Here is a 13,460-nt window from a genome sequence, read left to right as displayed (position 1 = left end):
AAATACTAAAAGAGCTTACAAAAGGTTATTACAAGCGTGTCTGTTCTGCCTCAAGTTGAAAAATAAAAATTGTAGCCGGTACAGCGAAGTTGCATAAAATAGCGAAATACTTGGCAGAGTCAGCTACACTTTCAGCTAAACGAGTTATAAATCGAAAACCTGACAAACAGTGCGCCGAAATATGCTCAGTTTTGCTGCACTCCTATTCGTAGTTCAACACGAAATACTCACTCGCGTCAAGCTCATGAACCAATCCTCGAGAACAGGCGAATCTAAAGAAAATGTAACTCATCCACGAAAGAAAGGGCTTACAAGGCGGGTTTTCGACCGATTCCTGAATATTCATCATTCTGGGACCCTTATCAGGTAGGACCAATAGAGAGAGAGAGAGAGAGAGAGAGAGAGAGAGAGAGAGAGAGAGAGAGAGAGAGAGAGAGAGATCCAACAAAGAGCGGCGTATTTCGTCATGGGATCGTTTGGTCAGAGCGAGAGCATCATGGGAATGCCCGACAGACCCCAATAGCAGACACTAAAACAAAGGCGTTGTGCAACACAGAGATACTGAGATACTGAGTAAGGGTCTTCCGAAGAGTGTCAGATAACGTACTACTTCCTCCCCATATATCTGGTTACATCTAATTAAGAGATTTGCCTGCTGTTATTCTTCCCAAGTGCCATTCGCGAATGGAACAGGCATGCTGGGGGAGGGGGGGGGGGGGGAATCGGTTAGTGGTAACAGAAGTACACTCCATGGCACGCTCTGAGGAGACTCGAGGAGTATTAATGTAGATAACAAAATGGTTCAAATGGCTCTAAGCACTGTTGGACTTAACATCTGAGGTCATCAATCCCCTATACTTCGAACTACTTAAACCTAACTAACCTAAGGACATCACACACATCCATGCCCGAGGCAGGGTTCGAACTTGCGACTGTAGTAGCAGCGCGGTTCTCAATTGAAGCGCCTAGAACCGCTCGGCCACAGCGGCCGGCCAATACAGATAACAATCTGCCACCTATTACCACAAAAATGGGACGTATGTTCCTAAACAAATAGGTTTCATAAAAATTGTCATGTGAGTAGTTCAGATTCTCATGTCTAATAAATTTTGAATTGTTACAATAGTTTACATAGGGAAAGAAAACACTGAAAAGTATTGCATGACAATAAGCTTGCTTTCAGAAAAAGTAAAGATATGGGCACCAGCAGTAAGAGTGAGCGGTTTTGATATCCAACACGGTTACTTCGCTTGCAGTGTCTAACGTATGCATGTTTTTCTTTTTTCCCTGCGTCAGGGTGGGCGTGCGACTGGGCGAGTGGGACCAGCGCACAGACGTTGACTGTTCCGTCGACTTCTGCGCTCCGCCCGCCGAGGACTACGGCATCGAGGAGGCCGTCCCCCACCCGGGCTACAACCCGCAGTCCACCAGCAACGCCGACAACGACATCGCGCTGCTCAGACTCGACCGCGACGCGCCCGATAACTGTGAGTGTCGCGCTGCCGGCTGCTCTTTCTCACAACGCTGCGGTAGCCGCATTGGCAACCAGAAGTTAGGTTATAATGTGTCGTTATCTGACTGGCACAGATTGTCAAAGATAAGTGGCCCTCCACCCCTTTCCAGTATTTTCTGGAAAAACTTAGACCCTTGAAGTGAATCTCACACAAGGTTCACTTGAGGCCTCTCTATCGACTGCGACGGTAAATGTACGACTCAAACGACATATTTTTTGCAGCGGGCACCAAACACTTATTTTTGTTGTAAGATAACAGTGCTGGTTAAGTTAAACGAAACACTAAGTTCTCGGCCTGGAAACGAAGATGGTGCTCATACGAAAAAAATTACATATTTATCACGTCGTTGCATAATGTAACTAATGTGTCGATTATATCAGCGGAACAGATACTTTGGTGCAATTTTTACAGTAGGTGTATTTGTGTTTCCATCAAATGAACTGGGACGCCATATCACCATAAAACTCTTTGCGACTGTTTACCGCCAATCCAAATCAACCACTGAGGGTGAAGGACTGTGAAGAGCTTTCATTTTCATTTACAACAATAAAAATAAGAGCAGGCAATTCAAACTATATCTCCGTTAAAGGTAACTAGCCTGAAGGATGACACAAAACTTGTTAATTGGGAGCGGTTTTTCTGTGTTCCCCTGTGTGCAAGGTTGCCTTTGCTTTTAATTTTGTTTATTTATAGTATGGAATAATTTTGACACTCATAATTCATTACACCTCAGCAGCTCTCTGTTTAACTTTTGTGAAGATATAGACAGTTTTTTTTGTGTTTGTTTACGTATACTTGTTTGTTAACAATTTATCCCCAATTTTATCTTAGGTCTTACAAGAGACACCTTTCTTTAAATTCCAGCTTTCATCAGACCAGTCTGCTTGCCAATTGCTCCTGAGATCAGGCAGGCAAATTTCGTCGGGAAGAATCTTGTTGTGGCTGGCTGGGGTACAACGGAATATGGTAAGCCTCTCCATGTCTCAACAACTTTGGAAATATATCCTCAATAATGAAACCATGTCATTGTGAACCTTGACACTCTTATTTTGGGGTGGCTAAGATAGTCATCACTCTCATGTGCCATTCCTTCACTGAAACAATAAAGACAGAGCATGTACTGTATGTCGTCGATTTTAAGACTGGCAAATTTTAAAGAGATTCTCAGCGTCACAGAACATCTTAATTCTTTTCTTTCTCCAGTGTTCCATTGATACCACCATTAAGAGTAAAATGGCCTTCGTAATTCATCGCTAAATTATCGTTGTCGAAATTAGTTAGGGAGCAGGTTATCTTTTACTATTTATTTTTCAGAGAATTAAAACTTTATCGTCGAAATTTGTGATGAGACATTTAACTGCGGTGATGGTAGTATTTATAAAGCCTCCGGTTATTCACACCGTTCATTGTAGTCCGATTGATTTTATTGACCCTGGTTTGAAAAATCCAAGTGCCAGTCACCTTGAAGAGATTTTTTGTATAATGATGATAATGTGTTTACGACGATAATACACTTCTGGATTGCGGGTTAGACGCAGCTACTATGCAATCATTCTTGTTAGCTAAGTGCTTCATAGATGTTAAGAATAAACGTTATAATCTGGAAGGTATGATTCGTTCAAAAGTTTCATAAATTCTTTGAAAGCAGTTGATGATTACATTCTAGCTCTTTCTAGAAAGGATACCTTTTCCCCACAAATAGTATATCTATTCAAGCATTTATATGCTGCACATCAGTTACCGAGATGATTTAAAATATCTTCAGAAATATTTGTGTTTTCAGATGTTTTCAGGGGTGCAGAATCGGATGTATTCTGAACCAAAACTATATTACATAGAAACCAGTAAATATCATTTCGTCAGCTGCTGTTCCATTTTTCTCTCTTCCAGAACATTGAAGGTACTGCTTGAAGTGAGAGGTTTGGTTTGTCCGCGTTCTATGCATATGATCTCTGTTTTAGTGCTGTTCAGATGCTATTATTTCGATACGAATAGTTCTCACCTGCACTGTCATAAAGTAAGTCCTCAAACTCTATGAAGCCAATTAGAAACTTCGAAACTAAATTGTGAAAATATTTTGGACATTGCAGTATAAGAATTTTATAACCTCACATGCGGGTCGTGATGCTGACAGAATACTGTATTTTCCCTGTATATACGGCGTTACTTGGACGTTATTGAGGAAATTCTTGTGAGCAACATGTCTTTCTCATGGTGTGTTTTCTGAACCAGGACCACTACATTTTACTAAGGTAGCTCCTCAGCTGTCTTTCAAAGGCTATAGACACTCTGATCTAATCCTATTATCAGGAAAAATCTTTGGCCGTAGTGGGAATCAAACCTCTACTCTGCTGACTCATGTGTAGCCTTCGCAAATTTTCATACTCAAATAATTCATTTATTTCAGCTTACATTAATCCATCATTTTCATTTTATAATGTCTGGCCGACAAAGCGATTAGATGTTTGCACTGCATACAAAATGACTTGGATACTGAAACAAAAGCCTAGGAGAACGTTTGTCATTACAAAGCAGTTTCATAAAGAAAGTGAAGCGATCTGGTAACTTACATGCTTCGCTATGAATAGCCTATTTTCGCCCAAAGGTTTCCTGTATTTCTCCTTAAACCTAGTTGCTTGCATTTACTACTCCCTTGTCGTGTTTACAGTTAGGTAACTACTTTTCATGTGACTCATAGATTCTGGGTCTGTAACAATAGTTATATGTACATATTATTTCCTGGAATTTCTTCATATCAGTCGGGCAATGCCACTGAAATATCTGGGGGTTGGTAAAACCTATAATTTCAAGTTTTGTGCATACTTAGTCAGAAACAAAAATGCAATGGTTTGGTTGCATTTATTTAATACTGTAAAACTTCCACTCTAAGACATGATTGTACTGCAGAAACTAGCTTGTCTATCCAAGGCTGTATTTGACAAAAGTGAAATAACACGTGCAATGTTTTGATTATTCTCATTATTTGTGGCTTAAGACTTTTGCTAAATGCCTCCACAAATGTTTTATGCAACCACAGTTCATGAGGAGAGCTTAATGCATCAAAATGGACAAGATAGTGTGTGTTTAGTTCAGGAGTCCAAACAAATCAATATGCTAAAAACTGTTCATCTTAATATATCACCAACTGATGTCTCTTTGCTCTCCATTCACTTTTGGGACACACAAAGCATGACTGCTTACGTCCTTTTATGCACATTGTAATTAATGTAAGCGAGTCTTCGCCATGCCTACAGGATTGATAGGTAGGGGGCTGAAGCAGATTTCCGGATTCCTCGCTTAACACTGGCTCTTGAAACTACGTTACTGTACTTTGTGGGAATAGTTTCTTGTCTTCACGCATCTGCCAGTTGAAGATTTTCAGAATTCCCAACACACACTTTCGCAGGCCAAACAGACCTGTCCCATTTCATGCTGACCTCCTTTGTGTGCGTTCAACAACCCCCGTTCATTTGCTGTGGGTCTCACATACTTCAGCAAATGTTCTAGGACTGGGTGCACAAAATATTCATACCTAATCTCTTTTCTAGACTGACTGACTACTTTCCCATCACCCTGCCAACGAACCAAAGTACGCCACTCACCCACTGACGTTCTTTACAAAAAGATACCAACATTTTGCGCTTCCTCTGTTACACAATTTTCTATTTCTGCACATTTAAAGCAAAATCAAATGGCTCTGACCACTATGGGACTTAACAGCTGAGGTCATCAGTCCCCTAGAACTTAGAACTAATTCAACCTAACTAACCTAAGTACATCACAACATCCATGCCCGAGGCAGGATTCGAACCTGCGACCATAGCGGTCGCGCGGTTCCAGACTGTAGCGCCTAGAACTGCTCGGCCACACCGGCCGGCACATTTAAAGCAAGGTGCTAATATTTGCACTACACTGAAATCTTGTCCATAATATGCAAGGGTGCTTGAATTATTCTCGGGCACTGCATCGGATGATTTAGTGGATTTTTTCAAGCCAGCAGCTCCTATTCGTCAGGTATCGCCTCGAATAAATATTGTGAAGTTTCTACAACACTATCCGATGCAACGCCTGATAACCTTTAAACAACTACTTCGTTATGAAAGCCTTGTGCGTGCTAATCTTACCTAGAAATATTTCATCGGAAACCGAAAAATCGTTGGTTACTATTAACACTGTCTTCAGATCATTAGTTTAATACAACAACAGTCTCAACTCACTTACCTGTGCACGTCTGAAGTTACATCTACGTGTCTAGATGACTGCGTCCTCTCCACCAAGAAAACTTCAGTCTTGTCACAATTTTAGTTTGGTACATCACAGATACATCGACATCTGCAAACATCCTCCACAAGCCACCATACGGTGCATGGCCGAGGATATCTAGTACCACTCGTATTCATTCCCTTTTGTGCTACACTCGCAAACGGAGCGATGAAAAAGACCTCTGTATGAGCATTGATTTCTCTTAACTTCTGTTCACGGTCGTTACACGAAAATTAAGTTGATGACAGTAGAATCGCACGGAAGTCTGCCACAAATGGCAGTTCTCTTATTACTATTCCGTAGAATTGTTTTAGCAAACTGCTGACCATTTGCTTTCCTTAACTACCGTCCTTATGTGCTCATTCCGTTTCATATTCACTCGGGACGACGACGACGACTCAAACCCGCGACTAACTATTCTGATTTAGGTTTTCCCTGGTTTCCCTAAATCGCTTCAGGCAAATGCCAGAATGGTTCCTTTGATAGGGTACGGCCGATTTCCTTTCCCATCCTTCCCTAACCCGAGCTTCTGCTCCGTCTCTAATGACGTCGTTGTCGACGGGACGTTAAACGCTAATCTTCTTTTTTTCTTCCTCCTCCTCCACCACCACCACCTCCTCCTCCTCCTCCTCCTCCTCCTCCGTCTTATATTCCATTGCGACATTAGGTTTATGTATTTAAGCGAGATGATTGCATCAAAAAGCACATCATTAATACTGCAATCAAAAATACTCTTCTGCGTGTGGTAGCGTTCTCGCTTCGCACGCCCGGGTCCCCGGGTGCGATTCCCGGCTGGGTGAGGGATTTTCTCTACCTATTAATGACTGGGTGTTGTGTGATGTCCTTAGGTTAGTTAGGTTTAAGTAGTTCTAAGTTTTAGGGGACTGATGACCATAGATGTTAAGTCCCATAGTGCGCAGAGCCATTTTTGAACCTACTCTTCTGCGTTACTTTACATTTTTAACATTTCGAGCAAGTTCCCATTCATCACACGAATTAGAAATTATGTCTAAATCATCGTGTATCATCCTACAGTCATTCGATGACGACACTTTCCCTTATACTAGAACATCATCAGCGAACAGTTGCAGCTTGCTGCTCACATAGGTCGGTCGTGTCGCACTTCCCTGGGGCACTCCTGAGGGTAACCTTGTCTTTAACGAACAGCTGTGTCCAGGACAACGTACTGGGTTCCATTACTTACTTCTTTGAGCCACTTTAATATCTCATAACATATTCTGTATGCTCGGACGTTTGTCATTACTCTGCGGTATGGCACTGTGTCAAACGCTTCCCAGACATCTAGAAATATGGATCTGGTGGTTGCTCTCCATCAGCGGTTCTTTTGCACGAGCCTTACTTTCTAGATTCGAGCTGATTTATCAAAAGACGTTTTTTTTGTCGCAGAGGAATTTATTGTGAGCCGCTGCTTTGGTTAACGAAAGCGTGTTTTTGTGTGTACAGGTGACGTCAGCCCAGTGAAGCTGTACGTCGGGGTGCCGGTGGTGGACGAGCAGACGTGCCAGCAGCGGTACTCGCGCTGGAACCGGCGCATCGTGCCGTCGCAGCTGTGCGCCGGCGGCAGGGAGGGCAAGGACTCGTGCACCGGCGACAGCGGCGGCCCGCTCATGGCCCTACAGGGCCGGCCCCCCAAGGGGGTCCTCGTCGGCGTCGTGTCGTTCGGCCCCCGCGAGTGCGGCATGGAGGGCTACCCTGGCGTCTACACCCGCGTCTCCTTCTTCCTCACCTGGATACTCGACACCATTCGGCCTTAACGTCACGCACACAGCGCACACCAAACCACACCGTCTAGACCTCTCACCGCGTGCGAGATTCGACTGGATGCATCCAGACGAAGTACATCAACACTCATACATTAATGTTCACATTAGGACAGCGAATATCAGCGATATTACACCTTAAGACGCGTTAGCTCTTAGCGGTATCTTTTTACGTGCTATTACTCACCATCGGCTTCAAAATACTCATAATTTCACTATAAATTCTTCTTCTTTTGTTGTCTTTAAATGTCTAGTACACATAACATTCACAAAAACGATCCTTAAAGGAGAAAAATGAAACACATCACTGTCGCGTGATATCCATGTGTGAAACAGGTTAAGAAACTGATTATTATGGGAAGAAGCTCCGGTAATTCGTAATAAAATCCATCCTGAGAACAGCAAAATTTCGTAAACTTTAGATAGCTGTACAACATGTATATCGATGCCAACTGAAAACACCGGAAGGCTTAATCTTGACGAGCAAGTGATTCGTTGTAAATTCTGTGACAATGTGGCTGTAAATAATGTGACAATGTGGTACTGTTAACAACTGCTGCGTCAGATGACACAGTGTACTGTTTTATGCACTGACAACAAGCGCTGCCTTCTCATACCCGTTTGCGCTCTAGTTTAAGGAATTGAATTTCCTGCAATTATTCTCACTCAGATCCTACATTCATCAAAACCAGGACTGCTTTGGCCACATTCTTGTTGTCAGAAAATAATTTTGTTTGCAACATTTAATATACTGGGTGATCAAAAAGCCAGCATAAATTTGAAAACGGATTAAATCACGGAATAATGTAGATAAAGAGGTACAAATTGACACACATGCTTCGAATGACATGGGGTTTTATAAGAACCAAAAAATGCAAAAATTAAAAAAAAAAATATCCGACATATGGCGCTTCATCTGATCAAAATAGCATTAATTAGCATAACAAAGTAAGACAAAGCAAAGATGTTCTTTAGAGGAAATGCTCAATATGTCCACCATCATTCCTCAACAATAGCTGTAGTCTAGGAATGTTGTGAACAGCACTGTAAAGCATGTCCGGAATTATGGTGAGGCATTGACGTCGGATGATGTCTTTCAGCATCCTTAGAGACGTCGGTCAAACACGACACACTCGCGACTTCAGGTAACCGTAAAGCCAATAATCGCACGGACTGAGGTCTGGGGACCTGGGAGGCCAAGTATGACGAAAGTGGCGGCACAGGATCATCACCAAACGACACACGCAAGAGATCTTTCTTGCGTCTAGCGATATGGGGTGTTTCTTTTGTTCTAATAAAACCCCATGTCATTCCAAACTTGTGTGTCAATTTTTACCTCTATCTACATTATTCGGTGGTGTATTAAGTTTTCAAATTTATACTGACTTTTTGATCACCCGGTATTTGTACGTTTTTTGTACATTACCAGTAATAACATTCTGTTCTGGTTTCCTGTGATACTGTTTCGTGATTACATGTACAGACGTGCTTTCAAACAGAGAAAGTGATTTCGAACATTGAAATCATTCTGTGTATTGAATTTTTATAAACTGTAATTTATTTTGTTATCCTTGCAAATCATGGGAGTGAGCTGTACCTTGATGTATAGATTTACTTTTTTTACTCATAATTTATAAATAAACGTTTTAAGTATATCTTCTTTCATTTCTGTTTCATGTAAAACGAGAGCATAGCAACGTTTGATCTTGAGGGTTTCGCGTCAGTAAAGTAGTCACCCAAAAAGCAGTGTTGCCCAGACAGACCATACAGGCTATGGTGCCTAGGATGTCTGCATTGTGAGCATAGTTTGTTAAACTTTTGTCACAGTTGCAAGTTACTACTGACCCATAGGTCTGTTGCTGGAGAAATTATCAGTATACTTGAAGCCATAGCTAAATTTTCTGAATGTTGAAACTAATTTGTCAGAAAACTGACGTTCTGAAATATAACTAAGATATAATATTTAAATACCCAGCAACCTATAACTCTTTGATAGTTTTGTTCACACCATTTTAGAGTGTTCTATTCTCATATTCATAGCTCTGGCTCCTGGTGACATCTATTTTGGGAGACGCTGGAACATTATCCTTCGCTTGAATAAATAATCGAGGACATGGAAACAGAATCTAAGTGGCGTCACTTCGAAAGGTATCCTACAGGTTTCAAATCATATGGAACTATCATTATTACACTTACGTACTTCACCATCACATCTGCACTGTTCTTTCTTAGGTTGTCACAAGAAACACCAAAGTGTTCCACAGTAAGCGGAAAGATACACCCTTTTAGAAATTGTAAGTGAAATTGGAAACAAATCACCACTTGACTATACATAGTTCCTGTCACACTGGAAACATAGGCTGTTGCTACACAGTGAAAATACTTCATTGTATCAAACTGCTAACTGACACAAGCACGAAACCATCCAAGTGAACAAAGATAATCTTAGTTATTATTCAAAAACTAGCTGTACCTGACCATACATTGCTGTGGCTGTTTGGTTAAATGGAAAAGAGAGAGAAGCGAGAGCACAGGTTTCTAAATTGATATATACACTCCTGGAAATTGAAATAAGAACACCGTGAATTCATTGTCTCAGGAAGGGGAAACTTTATTGACACATTCCTGGGGTCAGATATATCACATGATCAAACTGACAGAACCACAGGCACATAGAAACAGGCAACAGAGCATGCACAATGTCGGCACTACTACAGTGTATATCCACCTTTCGCAGCAATGCAGGCTGCTATTCTCCCATGGAGACGATCGTAACATGCTGGATGAAGGCCTGTGGAACGGCTTGCCATGCCATTTCCACCTGGCGCCTCAGTTGGACCAGCGTTCGTGCTGGAAGTGCAGACCGCGTGAGACGACGCTTCATCCAGTCTCAAACATGCTCAATGGGGGACAGATCCGGAGATCTTGCTGGCCAGGGTAGTTGACTTACACCTTCTAGGCACGTTGGGTGGCACGGGATACATGCGGACGTTCATTGTCCTGTTGGAACAGCAAGTTCCCTTGCCGGTCTAGGAATGGTAGAACGATGGGTTCGATGACGGTTTGGATGTACCGTGCACTATTCAGTGTCCCCTCGACGATCACCAGAGGTGTACGGCCAGTGTAGGAGATCGCTCCCCACACCATGATGCCGGGTGTTGGCCCTGTGTGCCTCGGTCGTATGCAGTCCTGATTGTGGCGCTCACCTGCACGGCGCCAAACACGCATACGACCACCATTGGCACCAAGGCAGAAGCGACTCTCATCGCTGAAGGCGACACGTCTCCATTCGTCCCTCCATTCACGCCTGTCACGACACCACTGGAGGCGGGCTGCACGATGTTGCGGCGTGAGCGGAAGACGGCCTAACGGAGTGCGGGACCGTAGCCCAGCTTCATGGAGACGGTTGCGAATGGTCCTCGCCGATACCCCAGGAGCAACAGTGTCCCTAATTTGCTGGGAAGTGGCGGTGCGGTCCCCTACGGCACTGCGTAGGATCCTACGGTCTTGGCGTGCATCCGTGCGTCGCTGCGGTCCGGTCCCAGGTCGACGGGCATGTGCACCTTCCGCCGACCACTGGCGACAACATCGATGTACTGTGGAGACCTCATGCCCCACGTGTTGAGCAATTCGGCAGTACGTCCACCCGGTCTCCCACATGCCCACTATACGCCCTCGCTCAAAGTCCGTCAACTGCACATACGGTTCACGTCCACGCTGTCGCGGCATGCTACCAGTGTTAAAGACTGCGATGGAGCTCCGTATGCCACGGCAAACTGGCTGACACTGACGGCGGCGGTGCACGAATGCTGCGCAGCTAGCGCCATTCGACGGCCAACACCGCGGTTCCTGGTGTGTCCGCTGTGCCGTGCGTGTGATCATTGCTTGTACAGCTCTCTCGCAGTGTCCGGAGCAAGTATGGTGGGTCTGACACACCGGTGTCAATGTGTTCCTTTTTCCATTTCCAGGAGTGTACTTAAGCGCAAAGAAACTGATATAGGCATGCGTATTGAAATACAGAGATATGTAAACAAGCAGAATACGGCGCTTCGGTCGCCAACGCCTATATAAGATAGCAAGTGTCTGGGGCAGTTTTTACACACACTACTGCTGCTACAATGGCAGGTTATCTAGATCTGAGTGAGTTTGAACGTGGCGTTATAGCCGGTGCACGAGCGATGGAACACAGCATCTCCGAGGTAATGTTGGAGGTATTTTCCCTTACGAGCATTTCACGAGCGTGCTGTAAATATCAGGAATCCGGTAAAACATGAAATCTCCCACATCGCTGCGGCGAGTAAAAGATCCTGCAAGAACGGGACCAACGACGACTGAAGAGTATCGTTCAACGTGACAGAAGTGCAACCCTTTTGCTGACTGCTGCAGATTTCAACGCTGGGCCAGAAACAAGTGCAGCGTGGGAACCATTCACCGAAACATCATAGATATGGGCTTTCGAAGCCGAAGGCCCACTGTGTACCATTGATGTGTGCACGACACAAAGCTTTAGCCTCGCCTGGGCCTGTCAACGCCGACATTTGACTGTTAGTGACTGGAAACATGTTGCCTCCTCGGACGAGTCTCGTTTCAAATTGTATCGATCGAATGGACGTGTATGGGTATCATGAATTCATGGACAGTGCATGTCAGCGGAGGACTGTTAAAGTTGATGGAGGCTCTATAATGGTGTGGGGCGTCCGCAGTTGGAGTGATATGGGACCCCTGATACGTCCAGATAAGACTGACAGGTAACACGTACGTAAGCATCATGTCTGATGACATGCACCCATTCATGTCCATTGTGCATTCCGATAGACTTGGGCAATTCCAACGGACAGTGCAACACCCCACACGTCCAGAATTGCTATAGAGTGGCTGCAGGAGAGTTTAAACACATCCGCTGGCCACCAAATTCCCAAGACATGAACATTACTGAGCGTATCTGGGATGCCTTGCATTGTGCTGTTCAGATGAGATCTCCACCCCCCTCGTACTCTTTCGGATTTATGGACAGCCCTGCAGGATACATGGTGTCATTCTCTCCAGTACTATTTCAGACATTTGTCGAGTCAATGACAAATTGCGGCAGTTCTGTGTGCTCGCGGGCCCGTACACGATATTAGATGTACCTGCTTTTTTGGCTCTTCAGTGTGAGGTGTACCGGTTTCTTTGCCTCTTTAGTGTGTCCTAGTCTTCCTCCCCCTGCTCTGTTCACCACCTTTCCCCCTCCCTCTCTCCAGCCATCATCTTTTTCCCTCCTCTCTCACCATCTCCTCCTGCCCCGTCCATCTCCTTTCGGTTCCCTGTTAATTTACTCCAAAATCCCCCGTTCATCTTCTCTTCCGCCTTCTCTCTGACCTTTAGCAATGTTTATTCTTACTACTGATTCATTTTCCATGGTAGTATTCTGATAATAGTCCGTTAAGCCAGAAATAAAACTATCCCGTTTCTGTGTAAATCTTCTTCGAAAAACAAAGCAAATCCGCATATTTTACGGCAAAATATACTCTTTTCAAGGCCATTTTACTGGAAACTTGTACGCTGATGTTTGGAAAACATATATATTCTATACAAGGTGAGCCACTAACTATTACCACCAAGAATAACTCCGAAAGTATGATAGGAGCTGAAAAGTTTGTGGACCAAAAGTTGCATGGGACGACGTTGGTTTTTTGTTGCTAGGTGGAGTCGCTTCAGAGAAATGGTCAACTTTTTTAAATGGGATGCTATAGTTTGGTACTTATTTTCTGACAGCGGCTATCGAGACGAATCAATGATGTGTAACTGTAAGGTCTTTGAAGGTCTGCGTGGCATGAACGTCCATTTACAGAAAGTGTTCGATGTGACGACCATTGGTGTCAATGCAGTGCTACAGTCTTATCATGGATTGAGTGATACTCCT

At 43.8% G+C, this 13,460-nt stretch overlaps 1 protein-coding gene across 1 annotated transcript in view; it reads left to right on the top strand.

Moving 5' to 3' along the window:
* LOC126354270 (CLIP domain-containing serine protease HP8-like) overlaps window positions 1-9,213 on the top strand; it is a 44,100-nt gene extending 34,887 nt beyond the window's left edge. Inside the window, exons 5-7 of the mRNA XM_050003850.1 lie at window positions 1,297-1,487; window positions 2,379-2,480; window positions 7,242-9,213. Of these exons, the coding sequence (XP_049859807.1) occupies window positions 1,297-1,487; window positions 2,379-2,480; window positions 7,242-7,552 (604 nt within the window). The 3' untranslated portion in view covers window positions 7,553-9,213. The remainder of the gene's footprint in view (window positions 1-1,296; window positions 1,488-2,378; window positions 2,481-7,241) is intronic.
* Window positions 9,214-13,460: the final 4,247 nt, after the last annotated feature.

The sequence above is a fragment of the Schistocerca gregaria genome, chromosome 1, assembly GCF_023897955.1.
Source record: "Schistocerca gregaria isolate iqSchGreg1 chromosome 1, iqSchGreg1.2, whole genome shotgun sequence".
NCBI lineage: Eukaryota > Metazoa > Arthropoda > Insecta > Orthoptera > Acrididae > Schistocerca > Schistocerca gregaria.
Note: the sequence above shows the minus strand (reverse complement) of the source record. Positions and strands in the feature narration are given on the sequence as shown.